Below are 19825 nucleotides of genomic sequence, written 5' to 3' on the forward strand. Positions count from 1 at the left end.
CGGGCTGCACAGACCTTTCTGGAACTTACTGGCGTCGGGATGAGACAAAATCTGCGCACCTGGGTCTCCAGGGAATGGTGACGGTGGGAGGGGGCATGAAAGTTGAGGAAGGGGGGGCTGCTAGAGAGACTGAGACACTTGCCCAGGGGCACAGAGGCTTGTAATCAGGAAAGCTGGGCTGGAAGGAGCCAGCTGGGTTCCAAGGCTATATTCTGGAATGTTGGATGGGCAGTCCCGGGAAGACAGGAGCGTGCAGAAGTGTCCAGGGAGGGCTAGACCAAGTTGGGGAGAAGGGACAGCAGGCGAACCGGGGCCAGAACGAGGCATGTACCCCCACACCTCTCTAAATGCCTCTGCGCACCCCTCCCCCAGACACTGGGCAGGGTGAGGAGTGCACAGATTTCTGCAGACTTTTGCTCCCACAGAGCCTGAGGCCCGGAGGAGTTCTGTGGGGTCCACCTGCACGGGAGAAGGGACCGTGAGGTTGGTGGGAGGGTAGCCCCATGGAGATCGAGAAGGCCCTGACATCACTGAATAACACTGAGTGCCAGCTTGTGTGTGTGTGTGTGTGTGTGTGTGTGTGTGTGTGTGTGGTGTGTGCATGTATGTATGTATGTATATATAAGTTTTATTCATTTATTTGTGTGGGTGTTTTATCTGCATTTTTTGCCTGTGCACCGTGAGCCTGCAGCACTATAGGAGGGCAGACAAGGACATCGGATCCTCTGGAACTAGAGTTACTGAGCCTCCAGCCACTGTGTGAGCGCTGGGAATTGAGCTCAAGTTGTCCGGAGTAAGGGTCAGGTTTTAACCACTGAGTCTCCTCTCCAGCCCCGGCCCCCCAAGTAGGTATGGGTTTATATTTTATCTAATCTTTGAACGTAAGACTCATGCTAAGGGGGGGTCAGCCATTCTAGCTCATGGACCATAGCCTGTTCCCTCCCCCGAAAGGACTGGAATGGGAGTGACCATGTGGGCCCAGCTATCCCAGGGAACAGACAGGAGAAGGCAGTGTGATCCTGGGCCCCCAGGACTCCCCACTCCAGCATCCCCGAAGGGCGCTTCCTCATAGCTTCAGGCTCAAAGCCCCTCCCCAACACTACCCCCCCCCCCCGCTTTCTGCTGCTGTATCCAGGGGGACCACAGTGGTCTCCTAACTCCTTTTCGCCTCCCAGCTGTTAACAGGCCATTCAGGTGTGTCCCCGTCCCTCCCCGCCCCCAGAGCAGGAGATCAGTCAAACCCAGGGCCTTGCGCATGGCGGCCAAGTGCTCTACCTACTGAGCTACATCACCCCATCCACTCTTGTTGAGAACAAAAGATCTCCAGTTAATCCTATCCAATCAGTTATTAGATCAGTAGTTCAAAGCCACCAGCTACCTGCTGGGTTGCAGAGACAGCAGCAGTCTCTGTGTGTATAGAGGCCAGCCAGCCACCCAGTCGGGTGGGTAAGTGTCAGGAAAGGCAGGTCTGAGTGTGACTTCCTGCCTTCACGAGCCTGGAGGCGTGAGGACACAGGGCCTCGGGCACCGGATGGCCATGGGACCACAGGCTACACACCTGACCCCTCTGTGTGGGGACCTGGCCTGTACTAGCAGAAGGTTGGTGTTAAGGTGACATGCCCTTATGAGGACACCTCCAGGGACTGGGTTTGGCAGAGCGTGGCCATTATTATTAAGACGCACAGCTGGGGAACAAGCGACAGTTGTGCAAGGAAGGTCAGACGTCCAGCTGGGCATTCAGAGGCACCCGAGGGGTTCGGAGCCGAGAGCTGGGCCTCCAGGCCTGTGGCCTCCACACAGCACAGGTCTCTGTAAGGGGGGCCTTAGGTGTAGCTGGTTTAGGGCTCAAGGCTGGAAGGGAGGCGCCAGGCTGGGGCGGTGGGGGGCAGGGAGGAGGAACACAGGGTTTGACAGAGGTAGGAAGAGCTGGCCCTGAGGTCACAGCACAGGCACAAACAGGTAAGCTATGGGGTTCCCCTGCTTCACACAGGCCAGTGGGACAACACCATGTTGGGGACAAGGGAACCCCAGAGGCTTTAAAGGGAGGACCGCTGCGGGGTGAGGGCAGCAGCTATTGGGGACCCACAGCAGACTTAGAGAAGGCAGCCGAGTGAGCACAGCCCTTAGGCCAGTGTCACGAGCCGCGATCCAAGCCAGAACTGCAGAGTTCCTGTAACCCCTGGCCTAGGCCTGAGTGCCCAGCCTGGCCCAGCCCCCTGGGTCCTTGGGCTGTGGGGACAGAGGACAGGAAGAGCCTGGTTATCCTGGGCTGCCTGCTGGAGGGTAGAAGGGAGAGAAAAGACTTTATATCTTCCCTCCTTCCCCACCCCGGGCGACTGACAGTTACACCACTGTGGTTTGTTGACCCCAGGGAGCACTGACATTACATAACGCCAGCCGGACACAACCGCTCCCAAAACACGGACACTCTCACACACTACCACACAGGCTTGACTTGACGCCACCACACGCCACCACACACCTATGTATATCTACACACACCCTAGGTCACGCTGGCAGGGCCGCCCCAAGGATCAGCGAGGTTTCTTCATAGTCTTTTGTCTCCCGGGCCCCAGGAGCCCTGAGCCCAGAGGGACCCACCCAGGCCTGTCCTGGGGCTCCTGAGGCAGGGAGGCAGAGAAGGAGCAAACAGACCCCAGGGTGGAGACATTGTCCTGTAGACTCCAGAACTACAGGCCAGGCCAACTGGGAGAGAAAGGGGACAGGGTGTGGAGGGGGAGGGGGAGACACAGGGAATTGGAGAACTGCCATGATGGCAGGTATATTTTTATGGGGAGTGTGTATGTGTGTGTGCCTGTGCTTGCTTGTGTGTGTGCATGTGTATGGTGCCTGTGTGTGTGTGTGTGTACGGTGCCTGTGTGTGTGTGTGTGTGTGTGTGTGTGCATGTGTATGTATGGTGCCTGTGTGTGTGTGCGTGTGCATGTGTATGTATGGTGCCTGTGTGTGTGTGTGTGTGCGCGCGTGTGCATGTGTATGTATGGTGCCTGTGTGTGTGTGTACTGTGAGTGTGTGTGTGTGTGTGTGTGTGTGTGTGTGTAACTTTTTTGAGACACCGTCTCATATAGTCCAGGCTGGTCTAGAATTTGCTATGTAGTTGAGGATGAATTTGAACTTCTGATCCTCCTGCCTGCCTTTGGAGTGCTGAGATGACAGGTGTGGGCCTCTCGCATGGTAGGCAGGCGAGCACACTCTATACCCAGTCCAGGCTTTGAGTTTTTCGACGCACACACGTTTCACTCCACACAAGCACCCTGAGAACTGGCCTTACACAGCTAGGGGTGGTGACACGCACGAAGCCTGAGATACAACTGTGCCAACCGTATCACTCAGACAGGAAAAGCCGCGGAGAAGGGGTGGTGAGCATCCATTACCAGGGCCATCACCCTAGGCGTGTTCAGCAGTGAGAGGAGGCCAGCGTGGGATGTGAGGAGACAGAGCTCACTTTGTGACTCCCACCTGTGTGCGTGTGTGCGTGTGTGTGTGTGTGTGTGTGTGTGTGTGTGTGTGTGTGTGTGAATATGAGGAGATGGGGGCTGCAGAGATGGCTCAGCAGTTAGGAGTACTAAACCTCTCTTGCAGAAGACCTGAGTTCAGTTCCTAGCACCGGTTATGGAAGGCTCATAACTACCTGTAACTCCAGCTCCGGGGAGATCCAACACCCTCTTCTAGCCTGTGAGGGCTCTTACACTCATGTACACAAAACTACATGTAGATACCCACACATATATGTGTAACTAAAAATAACAAAGACAGTTGGGCACTGGTGGCTGTTGAGTTCAAAGCCAGTTTGGTCTACAGAGCAAGTTCCAGGACAGTCAGGGCTACACAGAGAAACCCTGTCTCGACAAACAAAAGAAAATAATAATAAAACAAAAACAAACTTTAAAAAAAGAAGGGTGTCAGCATTGCACTGGGGGTGGGGCGGGGCGGGGCGGGGTTGTGCACACTTTTGATAGTAGCACGCCAGAGGCAGAGGCAGGAGGGTCTCTGTGAGTTCGAAACCAGCCTGGTGTAGAGTTCCAGCACAGCCAAAGCTACATAGAGAAACCCTGTCTGGAAAATAAATAAATAAATGAATAAATAAACCGGCAACTTTCTTCCTTTTGAAGAGCTTGGGCCCTCTGGCCTCTCTCTGGGCCCTGGGGAAAAAGTGGGGCCTCGCCAACCTGGAGCATGTGGGAATGTGCCTTCCCCTCTGAGGTCCTGGGCCTGCCTCAGAGCTAGGGTGCAGGCACTTGCGTTATCCTGTGATATTAGTGAGGTGCCTGCTAGGAGCCAGCCTGGGGTGGCAAGAAGGAATGCAGGGTGCTAGGGAGGGATTCACAGGCTGGAGAGTCATTGTGCGGGGGGGCCCAAGAAAGGCCTCCCCAGGGAGTTAGGGCAGGCCATGGGGGTGGCCTTATGGGCTGGGTTCTATGCAGATTGGCCAGACTACATTCTAGGGAAGGGGGGATACCAGGAGTACATCCCAGGAGAGGCCTGGAGGGTAAGCAGTGTCCTAGGGTTGCTGCAGTGCATGGACAGCCAGGAGAGAGGCCCACTGCAATAGACCCTCAGTGGGTGTATGGGACGCTTAGATTTGAGCTGTGGGGGCTAGGAGCCTTCAGAGAGTGACAGGTACGAGCATCTCCATGCCATGCCTGGCTCCCTGAGAACACAGCATCTGCAGCTGTCCAGGCCAGCTCAGCAAGGCCTGCCCTGCAGAGGCAAGGGATGGAGTCCAGTCGGAGAGCAGAGGCTGGGTTTTAACAGACAGGAAAAAAATGGCTGGAGGCAAGGATGAAGAATGCCAGGGGCCTCTATGGAGGCCTCCACGGATGGGTGACACACACTTGGACACTGAGCCAGACAGAGGAGCTAGTGTGAGGGGCCGTAGGGGAGGAAAGTCCAAGGACGCTGGGTAGAGGTGTGGGTTGGGTAGAGCCCAGGCTGGCCCCTTTGCTAGACAGCACCATCTTTGGGATAGAGTAGCGGTATTCAGGTACTCTGAATTCTCTGGGACAGAGGGGGAATCAACAAAAGCATTTTGGCTGTGTCCCAGGGCGTGCTGTAACAAAGGGCAGCTGCTCAAGGGTGGGGTGACAGGTTACTTTCCGTCTTGCTGTTTGCACCTATTTATTTTTTCCTGTTTGCAGTGCTGGGGTTGAACTCAGGGCCTCAGACCCGCCTGGCAAGGTCTCTACCACCAGGCCACAGCCCAGCCTCCACGATGATGAGTGCACGTCCTGTTGTGTTTCCAGGCAGGCTCTCATGCAGATTAGGCAGGTGTTGAATTGCCTATGCAGTCAAGGCTGGCTCTGAACTATTCATCTTCCTGCCTGAATGCTGGGGTTACAGGTGTGCACCGCCATAACCCCCCACATTTGGTTTAACTGTAATTCAGGAAAGCTCAGCAGGGAGTGGTGTTTGGTGTCAAGTCTCTGCTACGTAGGCATGTTCACCTGCATGAGAAAGTGCTCATGTGTGATGTGTGGTGTGGTGTGTGTGTGTGTGTATGTGTGCTGTGCACTCACGAGTGTTCGTATACAAGTGTACATGCAAGTGTGTATGCAAATATAACTAGAAAAATTTTAAATTAATCATTTAAGTAACCACGTACAGGAGTTGGGGGACTTATCATGGGTCCTTTCTGACACCCCTCAAATTGGAAGTTGCAAAACAAAAATTAAACAACCCAAAGTTTCTTTTTTTTTTCCAAGACAGGCTTTCTCTGTGTAGCTCGGACTGTCCTGGAACTCACTCTGTAGAGCAGGCTGGCCTCAAACTCACAGAGATCCTCCTTTCCCTGCCTCCTGAGTGCTGGGACTAAAAGCTCAAAGTTTCTTTTTTTTTTTTTTTTTTTTTTTTTTTTGGTTTTTCGAGACAAGGTTTCTCTGTGGCTTTGGAGGCTGTCCTGGAACTCACTCTGTAGACCAGGCTGGCCTCGAACTCACAGAGATCCGCCTGCCTCTGCCTCCCGAGTGCTGGGATTAAAGGCATGCGCCATCAACGCCCGGCTGGAGGCATTTTCTTAATCGAGGTTCCCTCCTCCGAGATGATTTTAGCTAGCATCAAAGTGACATAACATTATCTGGCACAGGCCCCGACATTTACAGTTAGGAACCCAAGGCACCAGACACAGCAGTCTCCTGCTTGGACAGAGAGGAGAGAGGATTCTCACATTGGCCAGGAACAGAGTGGGCCTAGGCTGCTGACAGCAATACTCAGTGGCTGAGATGCTGAGGTGGGAACTTGGCTCAAGACTTCACACTCAAAATCCTATTTCGACCCTCAAGGGGACTTGGAGCCACTGGGACTGCATTCCCTGTTTATTATGAGGAAACCAAGGCTCAGAGGTTGTTTGGAAGTTACACAGGTAGCCTGTTGCAAACCAAGGCCTCTCCACAGTACCAGTGAGGCCTGTCCCAACCCTGCAGCAGCTGAGGGGCAGGGGCAGGGACTGGGCACAGGGCTGTGGTACCAGGCTCTGCCCATTGGCCCAGTGATGACCTAACTCATCCCCCTCCCCCTGGACAGAACAGATAGGAAATGGTTAGAAGGGAGATGTGATGGAGGGATTCTGGGGGGAGTGAGGGATGAGTATGATCAAGATACATTGTACACATGTATGAAATTTCCAAAAAAATAAAAATTTAAAACGGCTGTTTCAAGTTGTGAGAGTTTCATAAAAGAAAACACACATTACACGGGATTAGGGGATTAGGACAGAATTTCCAAAATTTCTAAGATGCCTTAAACATATTTCTGTCTCTTTTTGCCATTTATGCAAAGTGCTGTTCTCAGAATTAATGACTATGAAATCTAAATATCGATCAAGTCTGGAAAACATCTCCAATGCTTTGTGCCCTTCGGTATCAACTATTCAGCCAGTGCTTACACGTATTAAAACAAACACGTCTACGACATGCAAGTTTGTCTCTAGTAAGCTGTGGAGTACTTGTATGTGAGAGAATTGTTTAAAATGAATTTCAGGTGTGGTAGCACACATCTTTAGTCTCATGTGGAGCTCTACAAGCTGGGGGCCAGTCTGGCACACACAGCAGGTGCCCGGGCAGCTGGGGTTATATAGTGAGAACCTGTCTTAAAAATTTTTTTGAATTAAAACAAAACAGAACACATGAAACAAAAAAAAATTATTGTTGTGTGATTAAAAAAAAACAAAAACAAAAAGAGCTGGGCATTGTTAATGCACGCCTTTAATCCCAGCACTCAGGAGGCAGAGGCAGGTGGATCTCTGTGAGTTCGAGGCCAGCCTGGTCTACTATGTGAGTTCCAGGACAGCCTCCAAAACAATACAGAGAAAACCTGTCTGGAAAACCCAAAACCAAAACTAAAACCAACAAAACAAAACAAAAAAAACCCAAAACTGTTGGGTGGGGGATTAAGAGATGGCTCAGCAGTTGAGAGCACTGGCTGCTCCTCCAGAGGACACAGATTCAATTCCCAGCAACCACAGGGTGGCTCACAGCCATCTGTATTGGGATCTGATTCCCTCTCCTGCTGTGCATGAAGATGGATCACTCATATACACAAGATAAATATTTTTAAATATAAAAGAAAAGAACATGTAGGGACCACCGCATGAGCCAGTCAGATGGGCAAAGAGGCACCTGGAATTCAAGGTCATCTCTGGTCATATATGGAGTTCAAGGCTAGCCTGGCCTACGTAAGACCCTCTCAACAAACAAAAAGAATGTACATCGAAGTGACTTGGGGCACAGTGCACTCTTGGAATGGTACCCAGGGTCTTCTGGGACGGACATCCAAGAGGGGTAAAGTCAGCTGACTCTTGCAGGACAAAGCAGGGCTTCCTGGAGGTGGCTCTGCAGCGTCTCAGACTTGCCTCACCTTTGAAATGGGAACAGTGACCCAGTCCCAGCTGGGGGGTGGGGTGGGGGTGGTGGTTAGGAAGAGTTCCATTAGCATATGTAAAGCCTTGGCTTAGGGTTGTAGCCAGTGTCTCTATAAAAAAGGGGTGTATTAGAATTTCCAAGGCCTTCCTGGGGGCCCGTGGGCTTCAGGCGGTGGGGTGGGGGTGGGGAGCAGAGAGGACACACTAAGAGCAGCAGGCTGGTCCTTCTGGGGCACAGACTGCAGCCCTAAGCACCTATTATTCCATTAAACTTTGGAGCAACTGTGGGTTAGCAGAGTTTCCAGATGGAGAAACTGAGGCTCAAGCAGATTGTACCCAAGGTCACCCTGGAACTGAAACTCATTGGCTAATAGATATTTGAGGTGTTTCCTTTTTCTTTTTTTTCTTAAAAAATCAGGGTCTCACATGTATCCAAGATTATCCTCAAGCTCACTTAAGTGTTTGGTTGTCTTGGCAATCAGACCCAGGACTGGACAAGTGCTCTACCAATGAACTACATCCTCAGGCCCCTGTTTCTACCTTTTGGCTGTTATAAACTTTCAAGGTTCTCGTTTGGGGTGGAGAGTGGTTAAGAGCACTGGCTGCTCTTCCAGAGAGCACCCACAGGGCCTGAGTTCAATTCCCAGCACCACATGGCAGCTCACAATTGTCTGTTAACTCCAGTTCCACGGGACCCCACACTCTTCACACCAATGCATATAAAATAAAGTTAAATAAATTATTTTTTAAAAAGTTCTCTTTCTTGCTTTCCTCGATTCCTTCTTTCTTAGACGGGGTCTTGCTTGGCCTGGGACTCACTTTGTAGCCTATATTAGCCTGGAACTCATGGCAATCCTCCTGCCTTAGCTTCCTGAGTGCAGGAATTATGGAAGCACCACCACACCTCGCTTTTCTTTTGGTTTTTCAAGACAGGGGCATTCCTGGCCAGTGTGGCCCTGGACTTGCTCTGTGGTTGGGGATGACTCTGAATCCCTGATCTTCCTGTCCCTCTCTCTCAAGACCAGCTGGAGTGAGTGCCAGGCTAGTCAAGAGAACGTGTCTCAACAAAACAATTCATAAAATACCTATTTTGTCTAGGAATGTAGCTTGGGGTGGAATGCTGGCCTCATATGCTCTAGACCCTGACTTCCACACCCAGTACTACCTAACGATCAAAACAAACAAATAATAAATTCTTACATATTACTTTGAAAATGCTGTGGTAGTTCCCCCCCCAAAAGTAAAACACGGGCCTGGGGGTGGGGCTCAGTGCCAGAGCTCAGGCCTAGCCTGTCTGAGGCTCCCGGTTTGATCACAGTGTGGCCCAGTAATTCTCCTCACAGGTGTGTCCTCCACAACCGGGTCAAAACCAAACAACCAAAGTCGTGCCTGCTTATTTCCTAGCAGTGCTTTGGAGCAATCGCCAAGCGCCCACCCACTCTGGACGACTGGTTAAACCGACTGTGGTATATCCATACAATGGAATACTTCTCGGTCATAAATAGGAACGAAGTGCTGACGGCTGCTATACCGTGGGCAAACCCTGCAACCTCATTTGTACACTCCCTGAGGGCAGCGGCAATCAGGTCACCCTTTACCAGACAGTGGGAACTATCTGTGGGACAAAGGAGAGGTCCTGCTCCTCTGCGGTCCACCAATGGCGGATCAGCTGGCGGGTGAGTCATGACTGTCTGACCCTCCACTAACATACCAGGTGGCTTCGGATTTCTATTGGGCCCCACCCACCTCTGGGGCATGCTGGATCTGGATATACGGTAGGTGTAAAGTCCTGGGACATTAACCCCACCGGCCCTTCAGTCTCAAGAATCTCTAGGTCAGGGAGAGACATACCAGGTAGGAGTATCAAGGTACCTATGTCCCGACCTGTTTTTCTTCTTCCTGAGACAGAGCCCCTCTATGTCCTGAACCTCAATATATACACCAGGCTGGGCTCATCAACCTTGCAGCCTATGTGTGCCTCCTGAGTGTTGGGATTGAAACCCAGAGCCAACCACAACTAGCCTATGTCTCTCTTGAAGTGGATCCTCTGCCCATGGCGTTAGTGGTACTGGAGGGTAGGTGCAGCAGCTCTGGTTACCCTGGCCTTAAGTGTGGGGGGCGTGGCATGGTGAACACTGGTCTAACACTGACCAGACCCTGGGGATGCAGCGGCATAGGCAAGCCACGGCACATCAATTATCCCTGAGTCTCTTTTGGAGACTTGAAGGTGACCCACCCTGTCATGGCTGCTGGAACCTACTCCAGCCAGGCCCAGTTCTCTTCTATATAAACAGGCCTTGAGCCCAGAAGAGGGGACACAGGCTGGCCACAGCTGGCCTGGCCTCCTGCAGAGGGTCACTGGGAATTCTGTGTTTCATCAAATATTGCTGGGCTACAGAGTTTTATTTGAAAATAATTTTAATTAGCCGGAAACTAGGAGTTTAATAAATGGAAAACAGAGAACTTTCCAAGGCCACAGCTGGGAAACACTCGCTTTAAAAAAAAAAGAAAAAATTCTGCCCGGCTTCCCAGGCCAGCTGAAGTACCCTGACTGGAGGGCCCCAAGTGCCAGACGAATCCACAAGAAAAACAAAGCTTATTTTTAGAGAAATATTTTAAACTTGGTTTCAATGATCTCAGGAGTTTCCTTCCCAATTGGTCCCGGTTCCTCACATCTTCACTCTATTTCGGGGCGACCTCCCGGGGCGACCAACGAATGGATATCTGACAGAAGCTATTTCTGTCCAGATGAAAATAAGAGGGCCCCACCCTCGGCCCCCAGAGAATGAATTGATGCTAAAAACGTCCCTGCAGACAGCAAGGGGCCCAGGAGGCTTGTCCTTGGCAGGTGTGCCCCTCAATGAAGATGGCTCTGGGGGTCCCTGCAGGCTTGGAGACTGTGGTCACTCTCCTACTCAGCCTCGTCCTGTCCCCGCCCAGCAGGAAGCGGGGCGCAGTCTGGCAGTTGTTTCCGGGTTTTGAAAGCAGTTTTAAACTTAGAAGAGGCTTGCTAAGAAGGGCTGCCTTTCCTTTACAGGTGTTGGTAACACCCACCCCATACAGACACACCCCCACACCCCCGCTGATACACCCAGACCCAAACACAAGCTGTACATACCTCCTCACAAACACACCGAAGGCTCACCCCCACAGCTGCAGTCACAGATACACCCAAACCCACATTCACTCACACACAGCGGGCACAAGGACACGCCCACCAGAGCAACACACACACACATGCACACACACAGCCCCCACATCGTGACACCCATAACCCCAATGTTGAAACACCCACAGACTCCTATACTCTCTAACCCTAAACACATGCCACAAACCCAAACCCACACTCGCACACAGATCCACACACCCCTAATACAGGCAATCCGTACACCATCACAATACATACACACCCACACTCATCAACACCCACAGACCCTTATACTCAGCTGAAGTCCAGAAACAACACACCCACCAATACTTACTTCCTGCATCCATCTCATAAATCACGGACACAGATCAACACCATGAACACCTGTACACCCAGACAGACACGCGGGACTTGCGGGCACAAACCCACCACCTCCCACGAGGGCACACCCTTCACCCTTCCCTCCAGAGGTGCCTCGCCATGCACACCCACTAATGTTCTTGCCCTTTCCAGCTCCTCTGGTCAGAATTTAAAAGAATACCGAAGCTGCCTGCTCTGGCACAACCTTCCTGCCCTGCCTCAACTTCCTTTTTCCTTCTCACCCTCCTCTTTGGCTTGCTAGTAGCTCAGGTCAAGATTTAATCCCAGCAGAGGCAGGAGGGGTCTCTGTGGGTCGGAGGCCAGCCTGGTCTACAGAGCGAGTTGCAGGACAGCCAGGGCTACGCAGAGAAAGCCTGTCTGGAAAAACCACATGAAAAAAGAACTGCCCTGAATGTCCAATGTTCACCCGTCCTCCAGGACAGTAAATACAAAGAAACGAGATTACAGCTGGGCCAATTGTAGAGCACACCTGCAGTCCCGACTCGGCTGGAGGCTGAGGCAGGAGGATCCGCAGTTAGAAAGGCCCTGTCTTGCAAACAAACAGGAGCTTGCCTGGCCTCATTCCAACAGCTGGTCAGCCTGAAAGGGCTGCAGAGACCCAACTTCCGGTTTAGAAAACAACAACAAAAAAAACTGGGTGCAAGTCACATCCGCCTTCGTTCGTCACGGCAAGCCAAGCTGGAGGACAGACAGTGGGCTTCCGAGACCCCCAAGCAGGTTCCGTGTACCCTCCCCCAGGAGCAGAGCCTGGCCCTACCATCCTCCCCAGACCAAGGGCCTTCCAGCCTGGCTCACCATCCTCTGCATCTCCATACAAGTCAGAGCAGGGCTCAGCTGCGTGCTCTTTTACACCCCTAGCAGGAAGACCCAGGCAGCGGGATCCATACTTGAACACACCCTTCTTCTGAAACAGTTGACAAGGTGGGCACGCTAGTCGGGTAGTTTCAAAATCACCCGAGCCGCCAAGCAGTCAGCTGGAAGACCTCTTTGAACAACCAGGCTCTGCAGTCACGGCTGCCCATGGAAGATCCTATCTAGACTCAGCCTGGAGCCTCCGTGGTGGCTAATCCTACTTCGCCCTTACTTCCAAGTTCTCTTATATCCTGGATTTACAAAACACCAAAGCCAGCCTCAGGGAGTGACCAAGGACAGGCGGTCTGCTGCTCACTCTGGCGTCTGCAGAGGCATAGTGACCCAGAGCCTCCATTGATGTGTGTGCGGGTGACAGAACTCAATGACCACCGACCTCCTCGCTGAAACACAAACCGGCAGAGCCGAGCAGTCAGGCTTTCAAATGGCCGCAGTTAAAAAAAAAAAAAAAAAAAAAAGAATGAATGTGGCTAACCCCAAAGAGAAGCCCAACATTCCAGCTGATCAAAAGTGCTTGTTTGGAAAAAAATAAGTTTGGGAATGAAGTGGAAACAAGGTCTTTGAAACGCAGCCGGGCCTAACCAACTCCACGGCGGAGCGGTCTCCTCCCCACGGCACATTCTTTATGGCCAAGAGGCCAGAGGGCTGGCAGGGGCTTCACCCAATCCCAGGGCTTCTGGGCCTCCATTTCCCTCCACCCCCACCGCCTAACATCTGGGAGAACTTTTGAGACTGTTCCCCACTCTGGCAGCAAGCACCAAAAAAAAAAAAAGCTCTCCACACCACCTCCATCCATCGGCCTTAACTAGAAACAGCTGCCCAGCCTGGCGCATCCCTCAGACACCCCCACCACGGGTCCTGCTCAGCTGTGAGTCACAGGAGACCCTGGCCAAGGCCGGGGTAGCCAGAGAGGGGCAAGGATTGGTCGAGAGCCCAGCTGCTATCGATAAGAAAGCACACTGTTGCTGGGTCTCCAGTCTAGGTTGGAAAAGGTGAAGGAGGGTGGGGTGGGGAGGAGAAAAAGCAATCGTCTTAGTTTAAAAGTGGTTTAGAATGCCCTGGGAGAAAACAACAAAATGCACAAGAGACTGTAGTTTGTCTGAGAACCAGGCAAAGCAAGGCAGCCTTGTTTCCCTTCGGTAGAAGCTGGGCTGAATTTGCTTTCTGGCCTCCTCAGCCTTCCTTTTGCATAAATAGCCTGAATGTGCTCGCTCCCAGAGGAAGTTGTCTGTGTAAACAAACATCACCCAGATAGAAGTTTAACCCGCTTAATCTCCCTCCCTCCCTCCCTCTCTGAACAAGGACACAACCCAGCTACCCAAGTCCAAGCAAAACCCTGGACTCCCCGCGACTGGGCCAGACCTCCACCAGCCAGGTCAGGCATCCCAGAGGAAAATCGGACTTTCAGCTGCCGGAGCAGCCACGTGATCTACTGGGTGACTCACAGGCCGGCCACACCCCTTGCGGTCTCCCGCCAGGCCCTGCCACCAGCCAGTCAGCCAAACACTGGGATGCATCTCATTACCAAAGGGAACAGCTAACAAATACCCCTGACAGCCAAATAATTACTTTCTTTCAGCAGAGAGGACGTGCTAGAAAATAAATACAGGTACAAGAGGATGCAGGCTCCTCAGCAATCTGTCAGCTCCCCACACCCTTCCCAGACCTGCCGAGGAGGCCATGGGAAGCCAGGAAAGGAGACTCAGGTTTTAAAAAGAACACTCCCTTCTCTCAGGAAGTATTTTTTTTTCCAAAAAAATTTTATTGGGGGGGGAAACTACAAAACATTTACAGTACAATGTTTACAGTCACAATTTGTAGTGAACTGATTCCCCAAAAAATATATTACAACTCAAGTTGACTTATCTTGTTACATTCAAAAAAGAACCTACTTGTGTCAAAGTAGTCCAGAATACACACACGGTGCTCCAACTGTACCTACACATGAAACTAAGCGCCTGCTCACTCATTCGACATCCAGGAAAGCCTGGGAGGGCCATTCCTGCCTTTTTACATTGAAAAGTAATAGTACAAGTTTTGGACTGTCATGAAACAAGGCATATTCATGTCCTACCGACCTAGGACCATTTTCAGCACTGATGGCCCTCTTCACTTTATAGCTACATATATATAGCTATATGTAATATCTATATAAAAAGTGGTACAAATATCTCGTTCTGTGCAGGTGAACCCATGCGACATTCAGACTCGCTCAAGCACTAATGAAATACTTATTTGGTTGAGGAAGATTTAAGGCAAGTTCGGGCCCTATGAAGGCACTGAGACCATTATTTCCCCGTTATTGCTACATGTCTTTATACTCAATGTCACAGTAGAGCTGGTGGAATCAGCGTTTTTTTTTTTTTCTTGCTGGTTTATAAAGCTGGGACTAGACAAGCCACATGTGAGCCTCACTGCAGAGTATGTGGTCATTCTTTTTTCTCTTTAAAGCTGGGTGGGCCACAACCATTATACATTCTAAGTAAGAAAAGACTCAAAATGTTCCTCAAACTACTTTCCACAGCATCAAGATAGATTGATTTCTGTAAAGAAACCATGCAATCTTTCGAAATTTACGTAAACAAGGAAAGAAATTAATGAAATAAATATTACATACAATCTCTTAAATTAAGATTTTTTCTTACTCATTTACAATAAAATAACCAAGTGAAGTTACAAAAGGCATATATTACTGTGAAAAGAACATACACTCCACATTTTGCCGATTAATAATGGCAATTATAATTTAACATAGTAAAAGAATATATATCTATTGCTTTTCATCATACTCGATAAATACAGTATGAACAAACATCCTCAATGTATACTTTTCACAAGATAATAAATAAGTTAAATAGGTTTTTTTCATATTGAGTTGTGGTGCAAATCAACTCAAAACAGCTAAAAATGAAGCACTTATTTCCCAACAATTATGAACTGAGCTCCGCTCAAGGCTTCCAGAGAGCAGAGGGAATGGTTCTAAGCTAAACACCCACTAAATGGTGGCAATGAGACCAGTATCAAACTTTGGAATGCAAGGGTCCCCCCACTCCCCAAACATATATAACTTCGTTAAACAACAAAAACAACCCCGACAAACCGGACTGAAGGCTACTCGTTTCAAGGCATGTTCTTGGCATTACACTGAACTCTAGAAGCTTATTCAGGGGAGGCGGCAGCCGGCTGGCTCACTCTGATCTGAGATAAGTTAGGAACCCCCTTCCAAGGTAAGAGTTCTCACATCTGGACTGTAACTAAGGCTTTCAAGTGAAAGAAGAGATGGAATGGTGGTTTTAGCTGCTAGTGCTGGGCTGATTTTTTTTTTTCTTTATAAACTAGAGTTTCAAAACTCATCCGAGACCTAAACAAGTGTTTGGTATCTTTTGTTCTTTCGCATCACAACCGCCTGTTGTGACCATTTTGTTCATCCTTACAAAAAGTTCGTTGGCTTTTATTTCAACAAGAACGAAACTTTGTAATAATAATAAAAATAATAATAATAAAAAAAAACCAAACCGAAAGGGAAGGGGCGGGGCCCCCTCCCAGCAGAGTTCGAGTCCAAGTGCTCTGCGGCAGGGGCCTGCGGCAGTGTCACCCCTCCTCCCCGGTGCCCCCCGCGGCCTCTCCCAACCCCTCGCGGGCGCCCCCTTGCCTCAGTCGTCGGAGATGGAGAGGCGGCTGAAGATGGGCAGGCGGCGGCCGGGGTCCAGGCTGGGGGACTCGGAGCCGCTGAGGCTGCCCGAGCTCAGCGAGCCGCTCAGGTAGCTGTCGCGGTCCGACAGCGAGTCCGGGGGGCTGGGGGGCGCATCGAACACGGGCGACTCGGACAGACGGCGCGGCAGCTGGAAGCCGAAGGGCGGCGAGGGCGGCGCGGGGGCCGCGGGCGGTGGCGCAGAGGGCGCGGGCCCCGCCAGGCCCTGCTGCTGGCTGCGGTAGTAGGCGGCGGCCGCGGCGGCGAAGCTGTGGGTCTGGATGGCGAGCGGCGTGATGAGGCTGCTCAGCTCCGGGCCGAAGGCGAAGGCGTTGTTGGCGCACGAGGTGGCCGAGCAGGTGGCGCACGGGGCTCCGGGGGGCAGCAGGTCCTCCGCGCTCCCGGGACCGTAGAGCAGCGCGGCCGCCGCCGCAGCCGCCGCCGAGGCGCAGCACGTCGGGGCGCCCGAGGGCGTGGATGCCGCCGACGTGGAGGAGCAGGAAGAGGCGGAGGACGAACAGGATGAGGCCGAGGAGCAGGAGGGCGGCGGCGGCGTGCGCGACGTGGGGCTGTCGATCAGCAGCGGCGACTCCAGACCTCCCGGGGGCTGGTGGTGACCTGACGGGAAGCCCGAGAAACTGAGGCTGTGATGCAGCTTGGGCCGCGGCTCCCGGGCAAAGCCCAGGTGCAGCGCGTCCCGCGCGCCAAAGGCTCGCAGGTCCCCGGAGGCGCCCCCCGATGGCGCCGGCCGCCGCTCGTCCGCGTTGTGGATGAAGTGGCAGCGCGGGCCGTAGGGGCAGAAGCCGATGGTGTGGAAGGTGCGGCACAGCTCCGTCTTGTACTTGGGGTGCCGAGTGAGGCTGCGCAGCTCGTGGAAGCCGTGCGCGAACTGGCACTTCTCTCCGTACTTGCACGTGCCGCTCTCCTCGAAGGGTCGGCACAGCTCGGTCTTGTAGCGCGTGGAGTTGATCTGCGAGCCGCTGCCCCCCTTCTGCTGCTGCTGCTGCTGCAGGTGCAGGAGGTGCTGGCTGCGCTCGCCGTTCTCGCTGAACGAGCGGTCCCGGAATTTGCTCTCCTTGTTGACCAGCGTCGTGCCGCCGCTGCCCCCCGAAGGCTCCTTGAGCTGCCCGTAGGTGGCCGGGCCGCCCGCGCCCGCCTGGCCGCAGCTGCCGCCGTTAGGGGCGCCTGGGAACTTGGGCGAGCAGCTGCCCGGGCTGGGCGCGGCGGGGTGGGCGAGCGCGTGTAGGTTGCTGGCCGAGTGGCGTCGCAGGAAGCCCGGCGTGAAGCTCGAGCTGGGGACAGCGGCCACGGGCGTCCCCACCGCCTTCTTGTCCAGCATGTTGTTCAGATTGAGGTTGGCCAGGGATTTCTCCGTCTGCCAAAGGGAGGGGGAGCGGGGACGGGGTGAAGATCGGAAGGGGAGGAAGAGTTGGGGAAAGCTGCAGAGCGGACGCCTAGTTCCCAACAGCCCACCTTTTCTTTTTTCTCCTGCGGATTTCAATTCAGCCTCCACCGTTACATTCGCAAGAAGGAAAAAAAAAAAAACCCAGGCCGGACAGAGCGGGGGACGCCCACCCGCGCCGCGCCGGGCCCAGCCATGTGATCCCGGGCCCGTGGCCACCGGGTGGGCGGCGCAAACTGTCCGGGAAGTCCCGGCAGCGTGGCCGCGGTGGCCTCGAGAGAAGCGCAGCAGCTCCCGCCGCTACCCGCTCCCTCCCAGCTCTCCAAGCCCACAGTCGCAAGCACAGAGGGCTGCTAACTCCAGGACTTCCCTCCACCCGAAAAGTCAACTCGGAAGGGTCCCTCCCGTCCCGCCCCGGCCGGGCAGCCAAGTCTCGGAACTCCAGGGGTTCCAGGCGGCCCGCCGTCCTTCCCCGCTGGCCGGCTTACCTTGCACAAGAAGTCGATATCGTAGAAGGCGGACAGGAGTGTGGTCGACATTTTTCTCTTTTTTTTGTCTGGGTCCTGCAATGGTCGGAGCTGCAAGCGGGGAGGGTTGGGAGGAGCCTTCGGCGCGGCGTAGCGCGGCCCGGCTCGAACCAAGGCGAATAACGGGCGTACGGGCGGGGAGGGACGGAAAGTTTGCTTGCGGGGCCGCCGAGGAGGAGGCGGAGGCCGCGGCGCGGAGTTGGGGGGCAGAGGAGAAGCGAGAGCGCTGCTCGGCGCCCCGGCCCGCCCCCCGCGCGAGCCTACGGCAGCTCGCGGACTGCTGGAACTCCGAGAGCCGCGAGCGCGCGCCCTATATAGAGCCCGGGAGCCGCGCGGCGGCGGGGCAGAGCGCACCCGGGGAGGGGACTGAGCGCTGACCCGCCGGGGTCTCCAGGCAACGCCTCCCGCCGGCTCGCGGACGTCAGGCGCCTTCTCGGCCTCTCATTGGTCGCCGCCAATTTTTCCCCCCTCGGGGAGGGGGCGGGGCGGGCGTCCGGCCGGCGTGGGGAGCGTGGCCCCTTTGGGTGCTGCTGGGTGGCGGCGGCGGGAAGCTCCCGCTCTCCTGCGCCTCTGGGCCTGTAACGTTGGGGAGCGCTTTCCCGTTCTGTCTGGGCCCGGGGCCCGGCTCCCCTGGAAGTGCCTTTCGCCGCTCGGTCCTGCTAGGCCGACCGGCACAGCTTCTTCCCACCCTGGGTTTTGCACGGCGCGCGGGAATTGCAAAATGCAACAATATTGCAATGATGCGTATTGCCAGACTGGTTGGCAATGGGTGCTTGGGGCTGGGGGGGTGGGGTGAGGTGGGGCGGGCTCGCGGCCTGTCCCGTAGGTGGCGGCTCGAACCCAGCTGCACGTGGAGACGCTGTAGGGGTGGGGGCGGGAGCGGCCAGCCTGGAGGAGCGCCGGCCCGTTTCTCCGCCCCTCTCCCCGCCCAGGCTCGGTAAACAGGACTTGAGCGCTGGGGCCTGCCGGGCAGGGCTGAGTGTCTGAGGACAAGGCGCTGGCTTTGCTAATCACATCACAAGACCTTGAGCCCGGGCCAAAGGCGCGGGGTGTTCGGGGCGGGAGAGCCGGCTCGGGGAACTAGAGGGAAGTCGGGGGAGCACTGTGGACATGGAGGAAGTCACTTCCTTCACTTTTGTGTCTGCTGGTTGGCCTGGCCGTCCCAACCCTCTCAGGGTGGGGGTGCAGCTGCTGGCCAAGGCTTCCCGGCCAGCACAGCCTTAGCCTGTCTAGTCCTGCAACCTTCCGTCTTTCGCTGTGGGAGGCACCGCATCGAATCTGAGCTCTGTGCTGGCTGCCGGAGGCCGTGGTTGCTGAACCACCGCTCGGGTGGTGTGTGTCCTATTCGGTTGTTTTTGGTGCAACCCCCACTAGCTTTCGGTAGGAAATGAGCTTTCCCAAAAATTCGCCCGGCTCTTGCTGAGAGGGGGCAGACACCCCCACCTAGCGCCCAGTGAGGCTAAATCCACCGACAGCTTTTCTCGGCCGGTCAGGTCTTCTCTCGCCCCTACGCTGAGTCCATACTGGCTGCCAAAAGCTGGAGTTGGGCCCATGATTTCACCCAGCTGGCAGCCCAGGCTGCCCTGGGTGGAAAGCCCAGCAGCTGCCAGGGAAGGACGCTTGACCTACACCCGCCCCACGTTGCTCCTCCGTCTGCGTGCACCCGGTCCACTGCACCTGGGCTGCATCGGTTAACCTGGAAGGGAAGGAGGGAGGCCCGTCACTCAACAGGCTGCGGAGTTCAGCGTGTACTTGCCCACACTGCGGCGCCTGCTGCCCCTGTAGTTAGAGCCCAGGGCAGAGCTGGAGGACTTTAGGGTCACAGATGTAGTGGTATGGGTGGGTACAGTGGCTCTCGCCTATAATCTCAGCACGTGGGAGGTCGAGTTAAGTTTCAGACCAGTGTAGCTCAGCTCAGTGTGAGACCCTACC

At 54.0% G+C, this 19825-nt stretch overlaps 1 protein-coding gene across 1 annotated transcript; it reads right to left on the reverse strand.

Annotated features, from left to right (window-relative positions):
* Positions 1-14024: 14024 nt before the first annotated feature.
* Positions 14025-17989, reverse strand: Zfp36l2 (ZFP36 ring finger protein like 2). Its single transcript, XM_040738716.1, has 2 exons — positions 17855-17989; positions 14025-17339 (listed from the first exon to the last, which is right to left on the reverse strand). Exons 1-2 carry the CDS (start codon positions 17903-17905, stop codon positions 15927-15929), a joined length of 1464 nt encoding a protein of 487 aa, XP_040594650.1. The 5' UTR covers positions 17906-17989; the 3' UTR covers positions 14025-15926.
* Between the last annotated feature and the right edge of the window lie 1836 nt (positions 17990-19825).

Source organism: Mesocricetus auratus, unplaced genomic scaffold (assembly GCF_017639785.1).
Source record: "Mesocricetus auratus isolate SY011 unplaced genomic scaffold, BCM_Maur_2.0 Super-Scaffold_100676, whole genome shotgun sequence".
In the NCBI taxonomy this organism is placed as follows: domain Eukaryota; kingdom Metazoa; phylum Chordata; class Mammalia; order Rodentia; family Cricetidae; genus Mesocricetus; species Mesocricetus auratus.

Excerpts from the sequence above, each read along its gene's own strand:
- Zfp36l2 (XM_040738716.1), bottom strand. The coding sequence starts at position 17,905 with ATGTCGACCACACTCCTGTCCGCCTTCTACGATATCGACTTCTTGTGC. Across the intron at positions 17,340-17,854 it reads ATATCGACTTCTTGTGCAAG|ACGGAGAAATCCCTGGCCAA; the intron begins GTAAGCCGGCCA and ends TCCCTTTGGCAG.